At 40.5% G+C, this 26,149-nt stretch overlaps 1 protein-coding gene across 4 annotated transcripts in view; it reads right to left on the reverse strand.

Moving 5' to 3' along the window:
• Window positions 1-8,249: 8,249 nt before the first annotated feature.
• LOC122661368 (isoamylase 1, chloroplastic) overlaps window positions 8,250-26,149 on the reverse strand; it is a 144,038-nt gene continuing 126,138 nt past the window's right edge. For all 4 annotated transcript variants that reach the window (XM_043856746.1, XM_043856745.1, XM_043856743.1 and 1 more), the window contains 4 exons: window positions 9,669-9,749; window positions 9,494-9,576; window positions 9,270-9,387; window positions 8,250-8,770 (listed from right to left, as the gene is read on the reverse strand). In XM_043856746.1, coding sequence (XP_043712681.1) covers window positions 8,507-8,770; window positions 9,270-9,387; window positions 9,494-9,576; window positions 9,669-9,749 — 546 coding nt within the window. In that variant the 3' untranslated portion in view covers window positions 8,250-8,506. The remainder of the gene's footprint in view (window positions 8,771-9,269; window positions 9,388-9,493; window positions 9,577-9,668; window positions 9,750-26,149) is intronic.

A 26,149-nucleotide genomic window follows, 5' to 3' on the forward strand; every position in this document is an offset into this window, starting at 1 on the left:
ATCATAGTGATGGTTGTCCTTGTGATGATTGTGCCTACGGGCCTTACTAATACTTGAAATTCAATCCCATTTTGATATTTTGAGGGCCTTGAGCCTTGTATAAACCTTATGTTATACTTTTCGACAGTTACCTAATGGTCATGGGAATTTTGTGAACTACAGTACTTATTATCATTAACCAATGAACATCTTGTAACTATTTAACTTACACAACTCTGATCTATTTTGAAATGTAATATTCCTTTGTCTTTCGCACTCTGATATTATTGTATTTTAATATTGGTTTATGACTGTAGATTGGGACACTATATCTGTGATCCTAGTAGCTTATTGGGATGACGTGTGTCATCCTAGTCACCCCTACCTGTACTTTATTCCTTGTCAGAATGGGGGTGTGACGAATAGGCTTAGAACCGGCTACAATACCCCATGGTGCTGCATATGGACCTTGTACATCCTATCCTAAAATAGTGCCCCGTGCCCTCTAAATGGCACTCAACGCACATCGTCCGGTTTCATTTTCTCCAAAATGGTGCCCTCTGAATTACACTCCATGCCGTTTTGATCATCACATGCTGTTTTGGCAAAAATCCAGGGATCTTACGAACCCTAGTTCGAGATTCGACTTGATTCCTAATCCTTTGACCTTAGCACATCTTGGACACCCTGTAGGACTCAAAAAGACCTTCCATAAAACCCTAGAAACCTTCCTTTGGTGAATGGAAGCGATTCCCTTCCATCCAAATCCAAAATCAACCTCTTCTTCTTATGGTACGAATATCCCCTTCAGTTGGAAGTTGAGAACCCATACCTTGCTCGATTTTGGGACCCTTACACTATAAATAGGTAACCCCTTACAAATTTTGGGGGATTCCAACACAATTCACATGACTTCGGTACGATTCCAAAGAATTGATATTGCAATATGCTTTGGAGCTAAAGTTGTTGTGCTGTAGTAGCTCTTCCAACTTGAAGCCTCTTTGACCTGAGTCTAGGCCACTAAAACGATTTTCCTTCCTTCATAAAAGTTGTAAGAATGTGAGTGCTCTTCCTTTCAGTTCTTATTTCATATTTTTACGATTTGTCTACGATTTAATATCCTTTTTTCTGCTGAGCACAGGTCACTAGAGGGCAGCGGAGTTGTGCATAGCTATATGATTTTCTGTTTAATTTTATTTATGAACTCTGTCCAACACTCTTTTCCCCAGAATATTAGGAGTATTTTCACACCCCTTTTAGGTCTTTTAGGATAGATTCTCATGCCTCCTTAATTTCTCATTGAGAATAGGTTTCCATTGTTTCCCTTAACCGAATTTTTCATTGTTTTTTCCTTCTCTTGATCTTTTGATCTATTATTTTTCTTTCAAATTATTTTGACATCTTTTAATGATTTCATTACGTTATCATCGTTGTTTTCACTGATTTTATTTATCTTAGGGTTTTAGATCCATTCCCCTCTTCTTTTTCATTTTTTCCATTTATGCTAGGCTATCACCAAGGGTATTTTTGTAATTTCTCATGCACAAATTTCTCTTCGTTTGTTTATATTATTTCTGATGATATGCTTTGCCATCCGTTATGCTTATCATGTTCATTATACTTGCCATGCTTGCTATGAATTTCAATGCTTATGCTCCACATTGCCTGTTTTTCATGCTTTGATGCTTTGAATGGTAATTCTATAATTTTCAGCATGTGAATTATAACCTCCAGCATGTTAGCATACGATATATTTCATTACATGATATCATTTATGCTTTAAATTCCAGTATACTATCCTTGCAAGGTAAAGCTGGATCAAGGTATCCAATCTACCCCTTTTTTTGTGGTTTTGTGTGTGATTTCCTAGCATTCTTATTATTTCAATCTAGGCTCAACCCAAATAATATGCAACCTAGGGTAGAAGTTTGGTTCTACTGGGTGGACTGGGATGCCTAACACTTTCCCCAGACCCCAACCTTTGGAATGGATCAGTTCTGAATGGAGTTATTTTTGTTTTATTTTTAGTAAGGGTTCTAGACCTTAACTAGGTGGCGACTCCTTGTCATTCAGACCTTGAGGTTTGGTTTCCCCCCGAAGCTCTATTGTTCCCACATTAGTTTCAGTGAAAATTCAACTGGAGGTACTATTGGTGTGAAAGGTTCTTGGTCATTAGAAATCTCTTTTATGACGATTGAATCTGATTGCCTAGCGACTAGATCCTCTTCTAAGAACGTCACATGGTTACTCACTATCACCTTCTGATCAACTAGGTCATAGAAATAAAACCTTATGATTGCTTAGGGGAGTTGCACCAATCCAGGACAAGCTTCGTGAGAACCGCTTGAGGTGGTTTGGTCATGTCCAAATGAGACCCATGAATGCACCATTAAGGAAGAGTGGCCAGATTCAGTTTGAAGGAGCTAAAAGAGGTAGGGGCAGACCTAAAATGGCTATTGGAGAAGTGGTAAGAAAGGATATACATAGGGAGGGCTCGATCCTAGTACGACCGCAGATAGAGTTGTCTGGAGGACAAGGACCCGTGTAGCCGACCCCTCGTAGGGGGATGTTCCTAAGATGTTGTTTTAACTATTGCTTAGACGTGTTTGGTTGCTTACATCCGTAGTTGTTACATCTACAGATACAGGAATCTTGAATTTTTTCACCATTTGGTTGGGAAAATCGATTTACATCCTAAGATGCACCAAATCTTAAGATGCAGCATTTTACACTAAAAATCTGAATCTTTGGAAGGTGAAATCTTGAGATTCAAGAAATTAAACCCTATGACTAACATCTTCAGATGCAAAATAAAATCGTGAAAAACCAATGTTCTTCGTCTTAGCGCTCTGTTTCATCTTCAACCTCCCTTTGCAATATTGCCGTTGCTCCTAGAATCGATCAGAAGATGCCGCTCCAAGAATCGACCAGAAGATGTCGATCTCAGCGCTCCGCTTCATCTTCAACCTCCCTCTCTTCGATCTAGTCTGCGATTCGTTCTCTCTGTTGTTAGAACGAGGATATCATTTGATGGTGATGCAGAAGATGACTCTTCCGACAGCTCTATCCTTTGAAGGTCTGAAGAGGAAAGGTTCAAAGATCAGCAAGTACTTCCTTCCTCTCTCTCGCTCTCTCTCAAGCTGTCGCTCTCACTCTCTCTATCTCTCTATGTCCGTGTCTCTCTCTCTTGCTCTTTGTTCGTCTCTCTATATCTCTGCTCACTGTCTCTTCTATTTTTGTCAAATTTGTGATTTGTTTCTAAAGTTTGTTTTTCATTTTATCAACTTGATTTATGCAGGGAAAATAGAAGATAAAGTTGGAGTTTCGTCCTGCAACTAGGGTTTTAGGGGTTGCGGAAGTGGGATCTCAGGTATCAGGTAAAATTTCAAAAAAATCTAAAATTTGTATTTTGTGGAAGTGGGATCTGCGGTATTCAAGCTATTGAAGTACTGCCTTTTGGTAATCTGAGTCATAATTACACAGTTCAAACAGCTTGTGCAGCAAACCAATTGCTCTTGTTGAATAACATATTGATCCTAATATTGTATCCTTTGCAATTCATGATGATACGTAGTTAACCTCTTGGCTGTCCATGTAAAATGAAAGTTAGGAATAGAGCCTCGCACCATTAAATTCTAAGATGTCAGCTTGTTGATACAATTTGAGATTCTGTCATACGAAATCTGTTTTTATTTTTGGTACTGAAATATCATGGATTCTTTACAATGGAGCAATGTCAACAATTTTGCTGCTGTTGTGCCTTCTTGTACTGTTTTGCACTTTCAAATATTAGAGAGTGGCTCCTTTGCAGAGACATCATTCTCAGATTTTTACAATAAGGAATTAATGGATCATCATGGTCGATTACAATGAAAATTGATGGAGAGCAATTGCAATGAAAATTTAATTATGTTGTTCGTGGATGGTTTGATTGTATAGCTAATGGATGGATTTTTTTATGAAGGTTAGGACTTTACTATTCTTCTTGTTTAGAGAATATTATTTCCTTTTATTTTGCTTTCTACTTCCTTTGAGGCAAAACCTTATGACGTTTACATCAATATCTTATGTTTTAAGCAAAACCCAGTAAGAGAAATGATAGAACAACAATGCCATTTTTTTTTTTGATAGAACACCTTCATTTAGAATGCCAAGACAATCTTTAATGATCTCTACATCTGAAGTTTTCGTGGGTATTTCTGACTAGGAGAGAAGCTATATCAGATACTAATACATTATGAAAAGACAGCCCTTCGATTAACAAAAACCCCACCCCACCCCCACTTAACTTAAAAAAATATTGATGGGGGACTAAAGCCAGATACCCAGAAAAAATTAATTCTTGTGGACTAAAGCAGTACCAATGAAATCTTGAGTGAGAGAGAGAGAGAGAACGGGGGTGTGTGGGGGGAAGATCCAAGTACATGCTCCTTTGTCAGTGCTCTTCACTGTTCTGTACATCTGCATGAACATGCACAAAAAAGAATTATACAAAGTCCACAATGCTAAGAATTCATTAACTCCAAAACTGATTCGGGTGTTGCCCTTACACAAAAATAACTCACAAAATTGATTAATTTGATAGAAGGCAAATGGAGATTTTCTTAATTTCATGGCCACCAAGAAGCTCTACTGCATGAACAAAATGGGCATGTAGAGTAGTGGTCCATCTCATCCTTGGTGCTCTAGAGCTTCTCTCTCTTATCTCTGTTTTTTTTTCCCAGGAGCAAATGCATATGCTGTACCTTTTTTTTTTTATATATACGTCTACGTCCCATAAATAGTCTATTGTTGTACTTGTTGGGTCTTTAGCTTAAATTGGTAGAGCACTTGAAACATGAGCATGTTCCAAGGGAATGGTGGTTCGAATCCACCGAGATCCTTTTATTCAGTTATTCATAGCATAGTCAGTTAAGGCAATCATGAGCATTATACATTGTTTGGGAGGAAGGAGGAGAATGTGGCATTATCGGACCCTGTTTTTTTGTTTTATGTACTTGAATCAAGTGACACATAAATGTGAAACAACATGTTTGATTGAATTCTATTTAACTCTTCTATTGTTGGAAAAAATCATTCAACCAAAGCATCATATAATTAAAATTTCATATAATTAATTAAATGGCCAAGGTTGCATGGAAGACAATGTGCACACATAATTAAATTATTAATTAAAAATACTAAAATTTTTAAATACTTATATTCTAACTGTGATTATATTTTATTATTATTAAATAATAAAATAATTAATATAATTAATTTTATTTCATATTGCATTTCAGAATCAGGGTAACCAAACAGTTATTTTGGTAGATTCAGGTTTCAGAATCAAGGTAACCAAACAGTTATTCTGATAGATTCAGGTTTCAGAATTAGGGTAACCAAACAGTTATTCTAATAGATTCAGGTTTCAGAATCAGGGTAACCAAACAGTTATTCTGTCAGATTCGTTCATCCACAGATACTCTGATCTATGGATGTTACATCTGAATCAATGCAGGCATCCAGAATTTATGCAACCAAACACAATCTTAGACTTTTCCCTTTAGTAATTTTATTTTATTTATTATTAGTTTTTTTAAAACACCCCCCCTTTTTTTTTATTTTTTTTACTTTTTTACTTCCTTCTATTGCTCTTATTTCTATTACTGTCATGGCCTCTTCGGATCCATGTAGCCGACCCCATTTAGTTGGGATAAGGTTATGGTTGTTGTTGTTGGTTGCTTTGGGGTATCCCAAGAAGCAGCACCTATTTGTTCTGGATTCCAACTTATCTATCTATTGCTTACACACATGTGCAAAACAACCCTGATATGTTTTAGGCTAGGTTTTTGCCCATACCACAACTCATAGGGTATCTTTAGTTCAGTCTTAGTTAGAACCATATTCATAATGTAGATTGCTATCACCAGGGCAAAACCCCAAAACGACAGAGGTAATTTCGAGTAACAAAGCATTGATCGAATCATATCTGATAAGGTTCAATTTTGTCTCTTTGAGACACCGTTCTGCTGAGGTGTCCCTGGGGTTATCAACTAAGAAATGATCCCAATTTCCTTGAGGTAGTCCCTATACTCATTAGATAGATACTCCCCCCTTGATATAATCTAAGAGCCTTGATATACTTACCTAATTGCTTTTCAACCTCAGCTCGGAACTCTTTGAACTTTTACAAGATTTTCGGCTTCTAGTGCATCAAGTATGTGTATCCATATTGAGAGTAATCGTTAGCGAAGGTTACCAAGTACTCATACCCAAACCCAAAGTTCTAAATCTCAGTTTTGAGGTGTAGGTCAAACTACGGTCTTGGGATCAAGTCATAATTCCCTAGGGAAACTAATTATAAACCAATTAGGGTATTGCACGCCCTGGGTTAGCCCATGGTCGTCCATGGACGCCCTATTTAAATTTTAGGGTTTCCTATGGTCACTCATGGGAACTCTAGTGCATCCCAATTAGGGTTTGGTCTGACAAACCAATATCCTACCCTTCTGTTTTGTGTCCCATGCAATTATGGAACCCTAAACAAACGGAGAAAATTCATCTCTAATCCATCACATGGAAAGAGGGATCCATCCCATACCCGAATGTGCAGTGAAAATAAATCGATTCGGGTGTCTTTCGCATCCCATGAATAATCAATAATTAAAAACAAGAGGAATTCATGAAGAACTGCTAACCTGATGAGCCTTAAGTGTTGTTCCTTCAATAGACAATGGTTCTTCCTCCAATGAGCATTCCAAGTAAACAGATTTGAACCTCCAATGGTGCAGCCAAGGTTCTTCGAGCTAATCCCAGATGCTCTTCAACTCTTCAAGCACAGATCTGGGTTTCTGAAACCCTAACTTTCAATCACAGAAGAGAGAAACAAGAAGAAGAGGAAGAGATCACAAGAGGGAGAGATGGACCAAAACACTCAAGGAGGGGAAGAGCCAGAAAACGTGGAAGACTGCCTCCCCTCCTGTGTTTTGGTCCTACTTATAATAATAGGATCTCAATTAAATCCTAGATGGATTTAAATAAATCCCTGTGAGAGTCTGGCTCTCTCTCTTTGTTTGACAGTTCTGTTTAAACTTAAAAGTACTTCTAAAAGGTGAAGAAGCAAAATCTAATAGGGAATGATTTAATTAGTTACTTTATTTAAATTTATGAATAATTACAATTAGCACCATATCCATTAATTAAATAAAAAATCAATTAATTGAGCAAATTTTAAATAACTCTTTACATGATAACAAATTATCATGTACAACCCCCCCACTAATCAACACCATCATTATGAAATCTAGGACATGTACACTTGTACTGCCAAACCCCATTCCATAGTACATGTCCATATAAGAGTGTCTGTGCATCTGATTGGGTCCCGCAAAACTCGATAAAACAATTTGTTCAAATAATCATATATAATCTATTATTTTATGTAAAATAGCTTTTGCAAAAACCATTTCCAAAATGGCATTGGATCCAGATTCCGATCTGACCATACGCAGACAATCTCAATCTTATTGTTCCCCAATCGGGCAGTGGTGACCATGTTGAGTAACTCCTTCACTCACAAAGTGTTCACGCATTCCCAAAACACCGGCTTTGACTCACTTGAGTCTCAGTCCTTGATGAACTAAAGAATGCGATCATACTTTACAGTGACAGGGTTCCCTCAGGCAAAGGGTGTCGGTGACACATGTCTATTCCTTCCTACATCTGACAGTAATACATGAGGGAATCGACAAAGTAGATTCTTTCCCAATACACACATCAATCATGTGAGTACTCGCATTCGTACCCTGACATCACATGTCTAGACATACCCAATGCGACGACCATATGATAAGGGTGCCCAGCCCAAACCCTAGTTGTGACAACCAGAGACATATCTTAGAACATAATAAAGCTAATCTCATCTCATGTCCAAAAACTTACTCACGGCTCAGCAAAATCACAAATGGCTCACAAAAATTACAGCTTACGCCACCATTTAAGAATGATCTGACTTCGTCACATGATGAAACGTCGTTGGAAACTAATTTGATGCCGAACAAAGGTTAAATGGCACTGGCGTTTGTGATCAGTAAAACACATAATGCAACATTAATTTTAGTCAAGTTGCATTTTGTTTCATCAATTTTAGACCATAATAAGCAAACAAACAGTTCACGCACTTAGAAGTGGTTTTTTGTGCTTGAAGTGAAAGAACTCCATGGGCTATATACCATAAAATCCCTGAACTGTAATACAAGTGTCCAACTTGAATATTTCTTTTCCTTTTCTTTCTAATCTTTCATACATATATCTATAGTAATTACATTTTCAATCACATTCCAAAATCCTAAATGTTACCTCAAATTTCAACTGCATTTAAATCTCTTTATTCCTTTACCATGCAGATTGCTTAGAAATTACATTATTAACATGTTCTGTGTGTCACAGTAGCCTCTTGCAGTACTTGCAAGGTTGTCTACTAAGACCAATGTATTGGTAGAGAAGGATGCACATATAGGACATAGTAGGAGAAGTTGGACATGAGCTAAGCTTGGTCATCTAGAGAAAGCAGCAGGATGATGGATGAATAACTAAGCATTGGGTATGAGTTGGCATCGAGGAAGTGGGCATATTGTTTTATTGCTGCATCTCTTTCTGATAAATCCTCTGAAAGGAAGTCAAATGGTGATGGCTTGCTAGTGTCAACCAGGGGTTCCCATCTGTAACCAGGCCTTTCTGGTAGAGTAACAATGACAGGTAAATGGCTAGTGTTGAATGCAACGTAAATCTCTCTATGCACTGAATCAATCTGCAGAAAAATTGAGAAAAATAAATTAGGACATGCTACATACAATGTGCTAACAAGCATAAAATGAGCAGCGGCATGAGACTGATTTAGCAATGAGACCAATATTTTTCAGAACCGCCATGCCAATTATCCAGGCCAGTGGTATCTCTCAATAGACAATCATAACCATCCAATTAAGTCATATTGAAGGATGCTACCATCATGGCACTTGGAAATTGCTCACAGAAACGGGAAGTACCGTTGTCAAGGATATGTAGCTGTAAATGTGCACCTAGTATAATGCCAAACTAACAGTTTGTTGGAGCACAATGAATTTTGACTCGATCACTGTGGAATAAATTTGGTAGCACTCAGCCAATCATACAAGCAAAGTTCTCGCTTGTAATTTAACCATAGCCAATTATAATTAATGATAAATTTCTAAAAAATGACCCCAAGGTAAGCCAACATAAGCATAAACTAAAATTGAATCAGAAAGAACAATAAAGAAGCAACTTACCAAGGAGAAGGCTACAAATCGGCTCGTTTCAGACCAGTCTGGCATTCCAAGTGTGTGTCCATGCCACTGCAGTCGTTCTGCTGTCGGGAAATCATATAAACCAAGGGATTCACATTCACTGCAGATCATAGCATGCGGATGAGCTTATGCGAAGTTAAGTATTCAATAGAAAGTAAAATATGTTTTAAGAAATACTTATATTGATATCTGAAGGAAGCACCTACCGCCTAAACTTTGTCATGAGACAGCAAAACCTGAAAAAGTCAGATGAAGACTCTTCCTTCTTATCCCAGCGGAAATAGTTAATCTGAAATTATAACTGATTAACTCCATAAACACTTCAAAGTCAATTTTTGTTTGTGAAAAGCAAAGGATTGGGAGAAGGGAGTAGAATATCACATAGTTATCATGGCAATATGTATTGTTGTTGCCTCCCTTCGTATGACCATACTCGTCACCCATGTAAATCATTGGCACACCCTAATAGAAAATGACAGCTCCAGTCAGTGAAACCTTCGTATTGATAGAAATGATTCTCTCAACGTGTAATGAATTTATGGTACGAAAATAGTATTGGACAGAGAGACAGGCAGAGGAGCTCCAAAGGGCAATATGCTAGAACAGAAAAGAAGAATCCATGAACCATGCAACAAAAACCAACCTAAGATAAAAGCGATACCCCAAGAAAAATCCTCCCCCCCCCCCCCCCGGGGACCTTTGAATGCAGAAAAAACTGAAAATCCACCCAAAACTCTTGATATATATATATTTATTTATTTTTTTGGGGGGGGGGGGGGGGTGAGGGGGTTCTTATACAGAAAATATTATCTTCTTAGTCAACAATCAATTTGATTTGGTGATGAAAACCATCCAATCTATAGATGCACTCTCATCTGCCACATTCTCTTAGCCAAAAGATTACAACAGGTCTGATAATAAATGAGTTCTTTGTTGTGCAAAAATCATGAACACAGGATTGATGGCAACATGAAAATGAAGAAATCAAATGTACAAAAATAAAAAATCACGTACAAATCAAAAGATTTATGTAGTTAATCTACAAACGACTACAATCATGGACAAACAAGGAAACTAAAATGAGCACATGATGAAACAACAATTCAGCCATATCCCAACTAAATGAGGTTGACAACATGGATCCTTGCCCTCCAATCCGCTCCAATCGAAGTCATACTTGATATGATACCTAACCTATGCACGTCTTTCCTCACCACTTCTCCTAAGGTTATTTTTGGTCTGCCTTTGGCTCTTTTAGTTCCTTCAACTTGAATCGAACTACTCCCCCATACTAAGGCATCCAAAGGTCTCTGTTGAACATGGCCATGCCACCTCCAACAACTTTCTCGTAGTTTATCATGTATCCGAGCTACTTCCAAATCAGCTCTAATATGATCATTCCTTACTTTATCCTTCCTAATTTTGCCACTCATCCATCTCAACATTCTCATCTCCGCTACACTGAGCTTTATCTATATGATGCTTCTTAACTGCCCGACATTTTGCACTATACATCATAGCCGGTCATATGAAAATCCTATAAAATTTACTTTAAGTATTAAAGGAATACACTGATCACACAACACTCTGGACGCACCTCTCCACTTCACCCATCTTATTTTAATTCTCTATGAAACATCATTCTCTATATAACCCTCTTTATTTATTATTGAGCCCGCCCATACCTAAAATAATCACTTTGCGGAATTTTTCTCTGATCAATTTTCACCACCTCATTATCCGTCCTAGTGTAACCAAAGTTACACACCATATAGTCTATCTTTGTTCTTCTTATCTTGAAACCTTTTTTGATTCCAAGGTTGATTTCCATAACTCCAACTTGGCGTTAATCCCTGCTTTTGTATCATCTAGCAAAACAATATCATCAGTAAAAAAACATACACCAAGGAACCTAATCTTGAATGTCTCTGGTTAAATCATCTATGATAAGTGCAAATAAATAAGGGCTTAAAGCTAATCCTTGATGTAATCAAATTGTAATTGGGAATTCACTACCTTGACCTCCACAATTCTTACACTCGTCACCCACGACCATACATATACTTGAAACACTTTTCTCTAGTACTTGCCAGATTAACTCTCTAGTGACTCCGTCATAAGATTTTTCAAGGTCAATAAAGACCGTATGAAGATCTTTCTTGCAATCTCTAAATCTTTTGAGTCTCCTAAGTAAATGGCTTCTGCCGTGGATCTTCTTGAGATAAAACCAAATTGGTTTTCCATAATAGTAGTTTTTTGTCTCAAGAAGGTTTCAATAACCCTCTCCCATAATTTCATAGTATGACTCATAAAGTTTTATGCCTCTATAGTTATTGCAGCTCTGAATAACTATAGAGCCATAAAAGTGTCCAATTTTTTGGAAAAGAATATGGCATGCATAGATCGATCAAGACATGCAGAGGGAAGGTCCAATTGATCATCTCCTAATTGATGTCACCCCCCCCCCCCCCCTAAAAAAATAAAAAAAATAAAAAAAATAAAAAAAAGAGGGGAAAGTGGGGAACCAAGGATTCTGAAGGGTTGAAAACGAGGACACCCTGATTGATACAAAAGGCACAAAGTAAATCTGTAAGAAACTACAGAAAAAAAATGGAGAAGAGCGCCAGGTATGGGGGGAAGGGAGGACTAAAAAGAGAGGGGATCCTGATCGATAGAGATTGAGGACTTCCACAATTTGGGACTTCTCTTTTTGATTTCAACTCATTGTACTTCATTAACTGGGAGCAGAGTTTCTGATTGATTATGCATCATTCTTTTGTTCTCTTGTTTTACCTTCTTTGTTTCCTTGGGGTGGTTGTTGGAGCTGGCTGCAATGAAGGTTCTGGATTGTTGTAGTTGTGGCAAAAGTGTCATATGGATGGGATCAGATTTGGTTTCCCTTTGCCTCTCCCTTCAGGCCAATTAAAAATGAAAATGAAGGGTTCTCTTTTTCCCTCTATTTTCTTTTGATAAAGTGAAGCGAGGTATATAATCCTTGTAACAGATTTAAACCTAAAGCAACAAGCAATCAACAAGATAATAAGATATAACCAAAGAGAAAGAAGAGAGTAGAATAGAGGCAAGACTGATGAAGAAGAAGAAATAGAAGGCAGCAAGACAAGCTACCGATTGAAGAGAAGAGACGTAGCCTACAATCGGTAATATATAAATATTTATATATAAGACTTGATAGGAATTACAAGTATGTCCTTAGAATAAAAGTACCCACGACTTAAAACTGTACTCTGTATCCATGACTTAAGACTGTATCCAAGACAAAAAAACATGAGTGGACAAGTATACCCCCAAGCTATATAATTCTTAACACTCCCCCTTAAGCTGGAGCATAAATATCACCCATGCCCAGCGTGTTACACCCTTGAACTAACACATTATTAAACAAGGCTTTAGAGAACAAATCACCAAGCTGTTGAGTAGAACCAACAAACGGAGTTGAAGACAATCAACTTCGATATGCTTAATAGCAATATAGATAGCAACTTGATTGTTATAGTACATGTCAATAGGCTTATTAATTGAAAAACCAAGCTCTTGAAGAAAAGATTTCAACCACAACAATTCAACTTCAGTATGAGTCATGGCCCTATACTGCATCAACACTAGACCTCACCGCTATTATTTGTTATTTACTCCAAGTGACAAGGTTACTTCTTCCAATAAACATATAGTAATCCGTGGTAGACTTACTATCATCTTTAGCACCAACACACTCAACATCAGAGTAACTAACAAGATTAGCATGTCCATGAGGCGAGTAAATGAGAACTTTTCCTGAAGCACCCCTAAGATACTAGAGAATGCAACACGCAGCCTTCTAGTGATCTTGCTTAGGCAATTCTATAAACTTGCTTATAACACCTACTGCAAAAGATATATCTAGCTAGTCTGTTAGAGTTTATGTATTAGGGGTACTTTAGTCCTAGTTTATTTGCAAGTCATATAGAGTTGTAAATTTATCTTTTGTTACTTTTTACCTTTAACCTCTCTAGGGAGGCATATGTAATTCTAAAGATATTATTAATGAATCAAATAGGTGAGAGTAGTACATCAGCTACACACCACGATTTCTCCCATCTCTCTACTTCTTTCTCTCTTCTTAGCTAAAACTCCTTGCTCCCTACTAGAATCGATCCATACGTAGTTTCTAACTTGGTATTCATGTCAATAAATCAGCCCGCACAAAGCTTGATCCCAAAGCACTCAAATGTCTTTCCCGTGGCTATTCCTCCTCTACTAAAGGGTATAAATGCTACCACCCTTCCTCTCGAAGACGATTTCTCTCCAAAGATGTCACCTTCTTTGAGTCTATTCCTTTCTTTTCTCCTCATCAACATTCTCTTCAGGGGAAGTCTAATGGAAGTGAACAGGCTGCTGATGTCATCCCTTTTTTGACTCCTTTGCCTACCTCCACCTTCCCATTCCTGCTTGACATTGGGAAATACAAAGAAGTTGATGTTGTTGACATTGATACTCATTCTGGTGTTGATGGCTTGATGCTAGCAATGAAAAAGAGTTAGTTGTGTACAAAAGAGGTGAATGCTTGAAGGGAAAGGGAAAGAAGACCTGCTAAGAGTCCTCTTTGGATCCACATCCTGAGCTCCACCTTCCTCTGTCAGGAAACAACTTGTCTCCTTCCTTTGAGTTAGATCTTCCCATTGCTATTCGAAAGGGGAAGAGAGCTTGTACTAATCCCATAGCCAAGTTTGTTTCCTATGATGGTATTTCTCCCACAGGTATAGCTTTCCATTGCTCCCTCCAATCTTCTATTCCCAAGAATGTAACTGAGGCTATTTCTGATCCAAAGAGGAAGGAGGTCATGTCTGAGGAAATGATGGCCCTTGAGAAGAGTGGTACGTGGACACTAGTTGATCTTCCCAGGGGAGAGTTCCAGTTTGATGCAATTGGGTAAGTACTGAAAAAATGGTACTATAGAAAGATATAAGGCTTGGTTGGTGGCCAACGGGTACAATTATGTGTACGGCATTGACTACCAAGAAACATTTGCTCCTGTGGCCAAGCACAACTCAATCAGAATTCTCCTATCAATAACAACCAATAGAGACTGCTGTGGTATCAATTAGATGTAAAGAATGTCTTTCTCCATGATGACCTAGAAGAATTGTATTGCAACCTCCACCTAGTTTTAAATTTCCCTCAGTTGAAAGGAAGGTGTGCCTCCTGAAAAAGGCACTTTATGGTCTCAAGCAGTCTCCTAAGGCTTGGTTTGAGCGATTTAGATAGACCATCTAATGTATAAGGGGTTCAGCTAAGAACCACTCTACAGTAGGATCGATGAAAGGTTGCAGCAGAACATCATAATAGCAATAAAACCAGAATTAGTAACTTAGGAGGTAGAGATCAAACCATCCAGTAGAACAGTGTCAAACTTAGGTTGAGTGGAGGTGATGTTGAATAGGGTCTAAGCTCCAAAGTTCATCCAATTATGATGGTTGGATACTGAGATATGAAAAGAACTCCAAAATAGAAGGTTATAGAATATCTCACAAACAGTACTGTATTTTGGACACCAATGTAGATTGAGTGTTGGCCTTGTTGGGGTGAATGCTTGCTGCAAGTTTGGGTCAATTCTAATGGCTAATGATGGAGTTCTGAACTGGAGTTGAAAATAGAAGGTTAGCCTCAAATTAGAAGGTAAGTGATGCAGATCGATCCAGCCAGCAACAGGGTCCAAGGCATGGATCAAATGACCTTTCAGAGGTCTGGAACAGTCCTCCAAGTATCACCCTCGATGGAGTATAGGCTTCTGGGTTCAGGTCCTTCGATTCAGCAGCAGGGAAAAGAAAGGGTTGCAGCCGGCAGGTGTGGAGATGGGATTTCTAACCTCTGTTCAGCAACAGAAACTCCACAACTTAATTGGATTGTCTTCTGATCTTCTCAGTTGAAGCAGCAGCAAACAGTTGAAGTCTCAAAGTAACAGCAGGGGTATAGCTCGATTGAGGTGAGAAGACAGTGAAAAGAAGATAGGAGCAGAAGAGAGAAGGGGATAAGGAGATTCGACCCTCACCAGCCAGGCTCTCAGCAGCCCTGAGGTTTCGGCTCTCTCAGCCAGGCCCTCACCCTTCAACCTCATAGTAGGATGATAAACTTTGCACAAAGCAATCAAATCAACTTCATTAATTCCGGAGGCTACTAAGAGCCATTACATATATAGGCAGCAATACCTTGCCCCTCAAGTAAATAGAAAATAGAAAGTGACTTGCTACCAAGTAGCTTACAACCAAAATAGAAACTTCCTAAATAATCTAGCTGCCTTATTTCAAAACAGAAACTCCTATTTTAGAGAACAAAACAAAAATAGTAACAAATTGAAATTCGAAACTACCTAATATACTTTCTAAAACTGAAAATAGAAACCAAATTATGGCAGCATTAGGATAGAATATTTTTCCACTTGATGGGCCCACAAAATCTTCTAAAAAATATCTCCACACAAGGAAAATATGGGCTGTGACACTGTTCAAGTGAACAGTGTTTTGGCCTCTTCTTCTTCATGTTTTGATTTACATCAACATCCTAAGGAATGGGTATTCCTAGAGTCAGGCTGATTACACCTTATTTATCCGGAGAGTTAATGGCACTATCACAGCCCTTATTGTTTATGTTGATGACATTGTAGTAACTGGGAATGACCAAGTCGAGATAAGTAGATTGAAGTCATACTTCAACCAACAGGTTGAGATTAAAGATCTTGGACTCTTGAAGTACTTCTTGGGAATTGAAGTGTCAAGATCAAAGAAAGGAATCAATATTTGCCAAAGAAATTGTGTTGGACTTGTTGAAAGAAACATGAATCTTGGGTTGTAGACCAGCAAACTCTCCAATTGATCAAAATCACAAGCTTAGTAAAGATTGTGATCCTCCTCTTATAGATGCATGAAAGTATCAGAGATTGGTTGGAAAACTAATCTACCTCTCTTTGACTCGGCCAGACATTATTTATGTAGTTGGAGTGGTGAGCCAACAGTTGAATGCTGTATATCGCATCATCAGATACTTAAGTCTTCTCCAGGGAAAGGTCTTTAATATGTCAGGTATAACCATTTGAGGATAGAAGGTTACATTGATGCTGATTGAGCTGGTTCAGTTTCTGACAGAAGATCTACATTCGGTTACTGCACTTCTGTTGGTGGTAATCTGGTTACATGAAAGAGTAAAAAACAACCAGTTGTGGCTAGGTCTAGTGTAGAGGCAGAATTTAGAGCCATGGCTCATGGGGTTTGTGACCTCATATGGCTAAGGCAGTTGACTCAAGAGTTGGACTTTGACATTGAGGGACCTATGCAACTCTATTGTGATAACAAGGCTACTATAAGTATTGCTCATAACCTTGTTCAACATTACCGAACAAAGCACATTGAGATTGATAGACACTTCATCAAAGAGAAGTTGGATTCTGGTTAAATTTGTACTCTCTTTGTGCCAATAGGAGATCAAGTGGCAGATATCTTCACCAAAGGTCTCCTTCCTAACTAGTTCAGTACCCTTCTCTGTAAGCTGGGAATGTATGACATTTATTCTCTAGCTTAAGGGGGAGTGTAAAAGTTTATGTATTAGGGGTACTTTAGTCATAGTTTATTGTAAGTCACATTGAGTTGTACTTTTATATTTTGTTACTTTTTACCTTTTACCTCCCTAGGGAGGCATATATAATTTCAAGGATATTATTAATTAATCAAATAGGTGAGAGTAGCACATCAACTACACACCATGATTTCTCTCATCTCTCTACTTTTTTCTCTCTTCTTTTTCCTTCCTCTCATCTCCTTCCACTCTTCTTAGCCATAGTTGTTAAGGTAGCAAAGCGACCCAATGCGCTGCAGGGGTATCTAAGTGCTTAGGCGTCAAGGCGACCCCAAGTGTTATTTTTTATTTCCCCCTTTTCTAACATCATTTAGTATGCTACAATATTTTTGTATGCTACAAAAATATACCTTATATCATAAACAATCAACATTAAGCCTTCTCAAGCCATCAAAAATCAATATTAAGCCACATTAAGTCACATCAAGTCATAAAAAATCAATATTAAGCCACATCAAGTCATCAAAAATCAACATAGAACTAGAAGACAACAGTACTGAAGAAGCAAGCTATTGGAAGTTTGAAACAATCAAACATACATTTGGTTTATACTAGTCTCACATTTGGTTTATACTGTTCTCAGAAAATATGATCTTATCTATAAGTAACTAAATTGTTCTCGATTTAGAGAAATGTTCTTGTTCTCCAAGAAGTTTGACTAGTCAGATGATTTATTTTTATATAAGACTTATAGTATTAGGTACAGCACAAAACCAGCTTTCCAACAAATCCAAAATTGCTTAAATCTGATTTATATTGAAGAAGTTATGTTCCGGTCAAACCTTACTTGGTATGCGCAAATGCTATCAAAATCGCTCTGAATGAAAATATTTTTTTAGATATCAAAATAAATGAGTATTTTACCTCACTTTTGGTTTTTAGCAATGTTTTACCATATTAAGATTTATAGAATTGTTAGATTTGAGAAAAACCTCAGCATTAGAAAATTGAAAATTTTACCTACCGTCCAAAATCCAGTTTTTTGTTCTTGAACTGGGGGAGTTGACTTTTCATCCTTTTGGAATTTGATTTTTTAACTATTTTTATTGGATTCAAATAGGGGGTCGATACCAATAAAAACCAGTGCAAGGCGTCTTGCAATAAGGCGGAGGTCGCTTAGGCCCCAACAAAACCGCCTGGACGCCTAGGCGGTGCCTACGCCTTGACAACTATGTTCTTAGCTAATACTCTTTGTTCCCTACTAGAATCGATCCATACCTAGTTTCTAACTTAGTCACGGTGAGATAGATAAGCTTACTAGCCAATCATCGAAACTGATGCTAATCAACAAATTCTTACCATCATACTTCTGATGAGGATCCATGGGAGTATCAGCAGGTTTTATAGGCTAACATATCAGTCTCAATCAATAAGTCAATAATATACTTTCTTGTTAAACAGTATTTTGTGGGTATATTCTTATTACTAAGTGGGTTTAGTTGTTATTGGATTAATCTGCTAGTTTGTAATTTTACTTTTCCCTATGATTAGCTTTTCGGGAAATTTCCAAACTAACAATTTCAACGAAATCTTTCAATTCTTATTTTACAATGTTCAACTCTATGTATTCCTCTATCCGTAGAATTTCTTAATGTATAAGTATGTGGACCTAGCCTCATGAGAGGAGTATTCTGAATCCTACCATGAGCCTAGGGGTTCTTTCCTTTCTCCATCGCGATTCCTCTCCTCTCTCTCTCTCTGATTACTTAGGGACTGGTTTTCCTGGATTTACATTGTTTCATGGGATCAGAGCTCCTCTAATCAGTCCCTACTCTTCAATCTCTGTTTTGATAGTCCCTTAGGGCTTTCCTTTTGTGGTTTGCAACAACCTATGTTGCCATATCTATTCTATGGAACCCTAGTTGGTGACTACATTAAAATAAACTAGGGTTTCTTCCATGAATGTTGCTGATTTGTTTCCCCTTTATGTTGATCACCGTGGAAGATGAATCTACATCAAAGTTATCAAGAGCACATAAAGGACATTGCTTGAAGCAGCGCCAGAAAGTCCTTGAGGATTTCCTTCTCCACCGATATTAAAATGTCTTTGTTCATTGCTGTCCAAATACCAAGCAGTATCCCTGTTTTTTCTAGGTTTTTGGACAGATTGAGATTCTCTATAGCTGGGAATCTGTCCGTCCAAAATTGCTGATATATTAGGGCTGTTTAGGGCCTTTTAGCTATCTGAAATCTCCCAAATTCTGGGTTTATGATTTCAGAATTTGAGTTTTTTGGCTGCTGGTTGTTATTCTCCATTTGATCGTTGTTTTTTTTTTTTTGGGTGAATAAATATATTACCAACCCCAGGGGGGGCAGGGAGAAAAAGAGGGGGGGGGGGGAAGCAAAACCAGCAACCCTACCTACGCAGAGGTGGTAGGCTGAAGAAGAGACAAATCAAGACCCCAGGAGACAACAATATGCCTGTTCCTTGGGGTATCCAAAAGGTGACTGTGGCGAGTAATACTGAGCTTAGAAGAGGCGTCAAAGGAGATGGCTTTCCAAATTAGACCAAAAGATCGAGAATTGGAAGTTCATCTCTTGAGGTTCCGCTCCATCCAAATATGATAAATAGCAGCGCCAAAAACCAGCTTTCCAATAGTGTCACTGATAGATGTCCTGGAAAGGTCATGTCCAACCAGAGCCATTCTCAATCAAAGGCCAGGGGTCTCCTACAACGGGGCCAGATCGTGGAAAGGGCTTTTTTGCAGATGGTGGCGGTAAAAGGGCAAGCAAAGAAAAGGTGGGGAATGTCTTCAAGGCCATTCCAACAAAGGGCGCAAGATGGGGAAACCGGGATGTTGCGGGGGATATGACCTTTGAACCAGATTAATTTGTGCCAGGGGACGGTGGGGCAAGGGGCTCGAACAAAATTCCAAGCAGAGATGGAGCTAAAAAGGCCAGTGGGGGAAGGGAGCCAAAGAACCTTATCCGCATGAGGAGGGGGGGGGGGGAGGGACGGCTAAATGTGGGGGAGAATAGAGGGATTAAGGAAGGGGTGGGGGGTCCAAGAGCCAAGGGAAATGAGGGAGGAGAGAGGGGTATCTCCAGGAAGGCCAGAAAAATAAATCATCCTAGGCCTAAAGACATTGAAAAGAACCCCAAGCGGATGCGAAGGATCAAGCCAAAGGGAAGTGGAGGAGCCATTAACAATGAAGGATGAGATAGCACGGAGGGCGAGAGGACAAAGAAGGAGGATCTTACGCCAAATCCAAGAGGAGTCCGAAGGAATAGGAGCAGTCCAAATGGAATACTTCTTGAGATGATGGGAATAGATCCAATTGACTACATGGAATCCTGACGGGAGGAGATTTTCCAAATGAGCTTAAAGATGCCAGTGGTATTAGAGTCACGAATGCGACGAATACTAAGACCTCCTTTAGATTTAGGGAGACAGATGGACTTCCAGCTAGTAGGGTGGAGGAATTTGGAAGGGATCATTCACTTTCCAGAGGAAAGCACAGAAAAGGCGTTCCATCGCCTTAATGGAGGCTTTAGGAATACAAAAAATGCCACTCCAATAGATATAGGAAGCTTGGAGGACTGAACGGATGCACACAAGTTGGCCAACATAGGAAAGGAGTTTGCCTTTCCAAAGCTGGAGACGCTTGCGAATGTTGTCCAACATGGGAGTGCAGTGGTGACTAGAGAGCTTGGCAGGGATGAGGGGAAGACCGAGGTATTTGACAAGGAGAGAGCCTATGGAAAACCCAGCTAGACGGAGGAGGGTCTCTTTGTCCGACTCCGGGATGCCCGAGAGGAAGATTTTGGATTTAAGGAGATTGATGAGAAGACCGGAGAGAGATTCGAAGAGGTGGAGGGAATCCATGATGGCTGAAATAGAGGAGGGGGAAGCCTTAGAGAAGATCATCAAATCGTCTGCAAAGGTCAGATGGGTGAGGTTAATATTTGCATTTGGGGATAGGAGAGATGAGATAGAGATCCGTTTTGGTTTGGAGGCTCCTAGAGAGGACTTCCAGAGCAAGGGGATAGGGGGCAACATTGGCGAATACCGACTTTGGAATGAGAAAAGCCAGCAGGGGAACCATTAACAAGGACAGAGAGGGGGAAGGAGATACAGGCATAAATCCAACGGACAAAAGCAGGGGGAAAGCCTATTTGGGAAAGCACATCGCATATGAAGTCCCAGCGGAGGGAGTCAAAAGCTTTGTGGAGGTCAATTTTCATCAGGGCTGCCAGAGAGTGAGATTTGCGGTCAAACCCTTGCACAATTTCAGAGCAAAGGATAATGTTGTCTGCTATACTTTTTCCAGAAATAAAGACGGATTGATTAGGGCTGACGAGAGAAGGGATAGAAGCCTTAATTCTATTGGCAAGGATCTTGGCAATGAACTTGTAAAGAAGATTGCAAAGGGAGATAGGTCTAAAATCAGACAAGGAGGTAGCTCCATCTTTTTTAGGGATGAGGCAGATGAAAGTCTAATTGACCTGAGCATGCTGGCTGGGCTTGAAGAAGAAGCTGTGAATCACTTTGAATAGATCACCTTTAATTGTATCCCAGTAGCTGAGAAAAAAACCCATGTTGAAACCGTCAGGACCAGGGGCTTAATTGGATTTGTGGGAGAGAATTGCCTTGGAGGTCTCCTCATCAGAGGGAATGGCAAGAAGAGAATCAGATAAGAGATGGGGGACAAACTTGTCAATAAGGTTAGGAGGAAGGGGGGAGGGGTAAAAGGGAGGGGGATTGAACAGGGTAGAGAAGAAGGAAATGGTTGCCGACTTGATATCATAGACCGAGGAGAGGGGAGTCCTATCGAAAGAATGTAGTAATGTGATGGAATTGGAGTTGAGCCTAGCTTTTAGAGACCGATGGAAGTAGGCAATATTGAAGTCTCCAAGGTCCAGCCACTTAATGCGGGATTTTTGGCACAAGAAGCTTTCTTCAAGGGAAGAGAGGGAGGAGAGTTCCTCAGAGAGCTGTTTCTCCTCAAGGGCAAGCTCAGGGTTGAGGGGATCCGACTGGAATCTGTATTGGACAAGGGAGAGCTGGGAAGGGATGTTACCAAAGGTGGATAGGTTCTAACTTTTGAGGGCGGACTTGGTGTGGCGAAGCATTCTAGCAAGGGCAATGAGAGGGAGGGAGGGAGAGGAAACCAGGATGCGCCAGGCTTTCAGGATGGTGGTGAGGTAGAGATAGTGGGAGGTCCACATAACAAAGAATTTGAAAGGCTTAGGACCAAAGGAAGAGTAGGGCTGAATAAGAATATGACAAGGGTTGTGGTCAGATAAGCCCTGAAGAAGGAAATTGGCAAGGGAGTGAGGGAAAGAGTTGAGCCAAGCTTCATTTGAGTGGAATCAGTCGAGCTTGCAAGTGATACGGTCAGGCCCCACATGACGAATGTGCCAGTGAGGGGGGAGCCTGATCATCTAAGATCGTTGATACCAAGATCATCAATGCAATCATTAAAGGCATTAACAGAAGAAGGATCAATAGGTCTTCCACCGATTTTCTCGGATTGAGATCGCACCATATTGAAGTCACCACCCACTCCCCAAGGAAGAGAATCCATACCGGATTTGAGGAGGGAGAGCTCAGTCCAAAGAGACAATCTATCGGCAGCCTGGTTGCATGCATAGATCACAGAAATGAAGAAAGAGGAGGGGGAGTTAGGAAAGGAAAAACAGAGGTGGAGAAGTTGCGAAGAGGAATGGGATAGGTAGATGTGAATTTTAGAGGGGTCCCAAAGGATCCAAATACAGCCATTAGGGGAATGGTTGCAGTTGGAGAGCAGAGACCAGGAGGGGGCTATGGATGCTGCAATGCGGGCAGCGTTCTCTTGGAGAACACAGGTTTCAAGAAGAGCACAAAAAGAGGAGTGAGTGGACTTAATAAAGGATCTAATATCCTGATGCTTAGCTAGGGAGTTGAGGCCCGGACATTCGAAATGAAGCCAGCCGACATGGGAAACTAGAGGGAGAGAGGCAAGGATCTCGAGGGGGGCAATAGGCGGGCTATGAACATATGGCCTGCAGGGAGGTCAGGGCAAAACCGAGCCAGGGAGGGGGGGGTGGACCACAACAGATAAGGCCAGGCAGCCCAATGGGGTTAGGGGGTAGGGAATTTACTAAGGGGGGTCCAAGGGGTGGTTAGCCGAGAGAAGGGTTAGAAATGGATTGGGTCAGGGAGGGGGTGGGTGGGTTGGGGTAGTGTTTTTGATAGAGATGGGCCGGAGGTTGGAAAATGGGAAGGTTATAGGTGAAGAAGGATTAGGCTTGGGCTGGGGGAGGGGGGATCAGGTTAGGGAGAGGATGGGCCGAAAGGGTGGGCCTGGCAAAGGGAAAGAAAGTTTGAGGATGGGGGATACGTGAAGGAGGACACGTGGTAGGGGAGGGAGCTGGTAAGGGGGGTTAGATAATAAGGGGATAAAATGGGGGGATTAGGTAATAAGGGGGGTAAAAGGGGAAAGTGTTTGGATAAAAGGGGTTGGGAGGTTGGATTAGGTAAAGGGGAAGACTAACCTTTGCGTTGGAGACGGGGCTTTAGCACGAGAATAGCTACTGGTGTTAGAGCTCGCCAGGACATCGACTGTGGCATCACCTGGAGGAGTCTGCGATCTGTGTAGCCTGCTTGTCAACACATCAAGAGAAGAGGAAGGCAAAGAGGATCTTCCAAGCTCAGGGCACGCAATAGAGATAAGCCTATCTCCAAAGGGAACTTCTTGGTTCGAGAGGACAATCTCAGTTGTCAGAGAAGCCGACAGGGAGGGAGCCAACATAGCAGGGCTAGAGGGGCCTCAGGGACTGGTAATGGAAGCTCCGACGTGTAAGGAGGGGAGCTAGAGGCGCGAAGAGAGCTGCTACGGCGACTGTGTTGTTGACGACAATTCTGGTGGCGGTAGCGAATACGGTGACGGACGGGGTCTCTTCCTCGACTAAGTGATCTGGGGGAGCTAGAAAGGGTCGAAGAAGCATTGATGAGAATAAAACCAGGGGAAACCCATTTCTGGTAATGGTTGGAGGAGCAGTAGCAGTCGACGGGATGTCGCGAGAACCATCCGAGGAGAAACCAGAGAAGTTGAGGGACACTCAGTGGCCTGAGAAGGCTGAGAAGCCTGAGTTGAGTTTGGCGCAGTAGTGGACAGAGGAGAAGTAGCTGCACAGTCCTTCGCATGGTGGCCAAAAATTTACAGAGGTTGCAATGTGGAGGAATCCACTCATATTTGATAGGTTGCTCAAAGCAAAATCCATCTTCTTCCAAAATGGAGATGGACGATGGAGGAGGAACATCGGCCGAGACTTCGACACAAATCCTAACGTAAGATAGATGATCCTTCTTGAGAGTGCGTGAATCAGTACGCAATGGGAAACCGACGACGGAGCCTAATTGACTGAGGCATTCTTGACTCCAATAGTGCAGAGGCAAACCAGGGAAGGTGATCCACAAGGGAATGGTGTTGAGGTCGACCTTGTGGAGAAGAAGATGGGGCCTCCATTGGTGGAGGAAGATTGGTTTGGAACCCCAACCATCCAGGGAGCGCCATCAAGAGCTCTAGATTTTGCATCATCCGAGAAGAATTTGAAAATGAACATCCCATTGTCAAAAAGAAAGGTGTCCAGCAAACGAGCGACTTTCCATTGCTTTGAGAGGGAGGCTTTAACTATGTTGAAAGAGGTTCTAGCACCAAGGAAATGACCTACCAGGCAAGATTGCCATTGAGGGATTTCATGTGAGAGGATGGAGTTGGGGCAGAGGGCGTAAGCAACACCATTCTCAGAAGAAGGTTTGATAAAATGGAGGGTACTGTCGGTGGTGGACGAGGTAGTTGGCTGGGAGAAGGAGGACCACTGTAGGACCAGCGAGTGCAGAGGGGACGGTGGTGGAGGGTGTTGCAGCGGTGGTGGCGTGAGTGGCGGTGGAGGATGAGGATGGCGGGATGGTGGCGGAGGGGATTGTATCAGTGGTGGCGTGAGTGGTGGTGGAAGATGAGGAAGGTGGGATGGTGAAGGTGGATAAGGGGGGGGGGAGGAGGAGGCGGAGATGGTGGGGTCAGTGGGGGTCACCGGAGAAGAGGAAGGAGGCGGAGGGAGGGGGAGTTCATTTTTTTGAGAGTCTATATTCTTTGACGTTGAGAGGTTTTGATTTGAGCAAATTCAGCAGCCAATAGAAGACAAAGAAAACTGACCAGCGGCAATAGTACTAATAAATAACCTAATCTGGCCAGAAACAACAGTCCACTAGAAGTCAAAGTCAACTCCTTTGGATGGGTTTCCAAGTCTGGTCAGATATAGTATCCCAATATAGGATAAAAACCCCCACAAAATCGTTGTTAACTTGTGATATTGTGGGGTTTTTTATCCTATATTGGGATACTATATCTGACCAGACTTGGAAACCCATCCAAAGGAGTTGACTTTAACTTCTAGTGGACTGTTGTTTCTGGTCAGATTAGGTTATTTATTAGTACCATTGCCACTGGTCAGTTTTCTTCATCTTCTATTGGCTGCTGCATTTGCTCTTTATTGTGGTCTTTTAGTGGTGATTAATGTGCTGGTTATCTCTTCATATAGATATATAATGGGTGATTCAAAGCCTCTGGTGTACTCTGTCAATGTCCAAAATGTAACTATCAAGCTTAGTGGTGCCTCAAAAATTTTTTTTTGGTGAATAAAGAATTCATTACCAGGATGCAGTTAAGTGACACATTGAGGTTGATTGTCACTTTGAACAGGATGCAATTATGAGGAAAATTATCTCTACTCCGTTTGTTAAATCTGGGAGGCCAGCTAGGTGACATGTTTACTAAATCTTTGTTTCGTCCGGCCTTTCTTGAGGGTTTCCAAGCTGGGAATGAGAGATTTATATGCTCCAGCTTGAGGGGGAGTGTTGAGATTATTGGATTAAAAGAGCTACTGCAGGGGTATTTCAGCCATACAGTCTTATGTTATAAGGTTATGTGTAAGTAGCTGTGGACCAAGGCTATACTCTCCCAATATATATACAGCACTAGCACTGCTCATGGTTGGTGTCAAACCGTGAATCCTATTGTTCACATCTTCTCTTCTTCTCACATCACTTTGTACAGGTACCGACTGATATTGCAACAGAGCTGTTGGTAACAGAAGTAAACTTACTCAAAAAAAAGAAGAGATACTCTTCATCATGCCAGTAATTTCTAATTGGCAGGAGCGATTTTCAATACCAATTGGTTTGATCTAAAATCAAGCAGTTTAGATTTCTTGCTGCATCTTGGTTTTCTGAAAATTTAATTATAAACTAGATC

The sequence above is a fragment of the Telopea speciosissima genome, chromosome 5, assembly GCF_018873765.1.
Source record: "Telopea speciosissima isolate NSW1024214 ecotype Mountain lineage chromosome 5, Tspe_v1, whole genome shotgun sequence".
NCBI classification, from domain to species: Eukaryota; Viridiplantae; Streptophyta; class Magnoliopsida; order Proteales; family Proteaceae; genus Telopea; species Telopea speciosissima.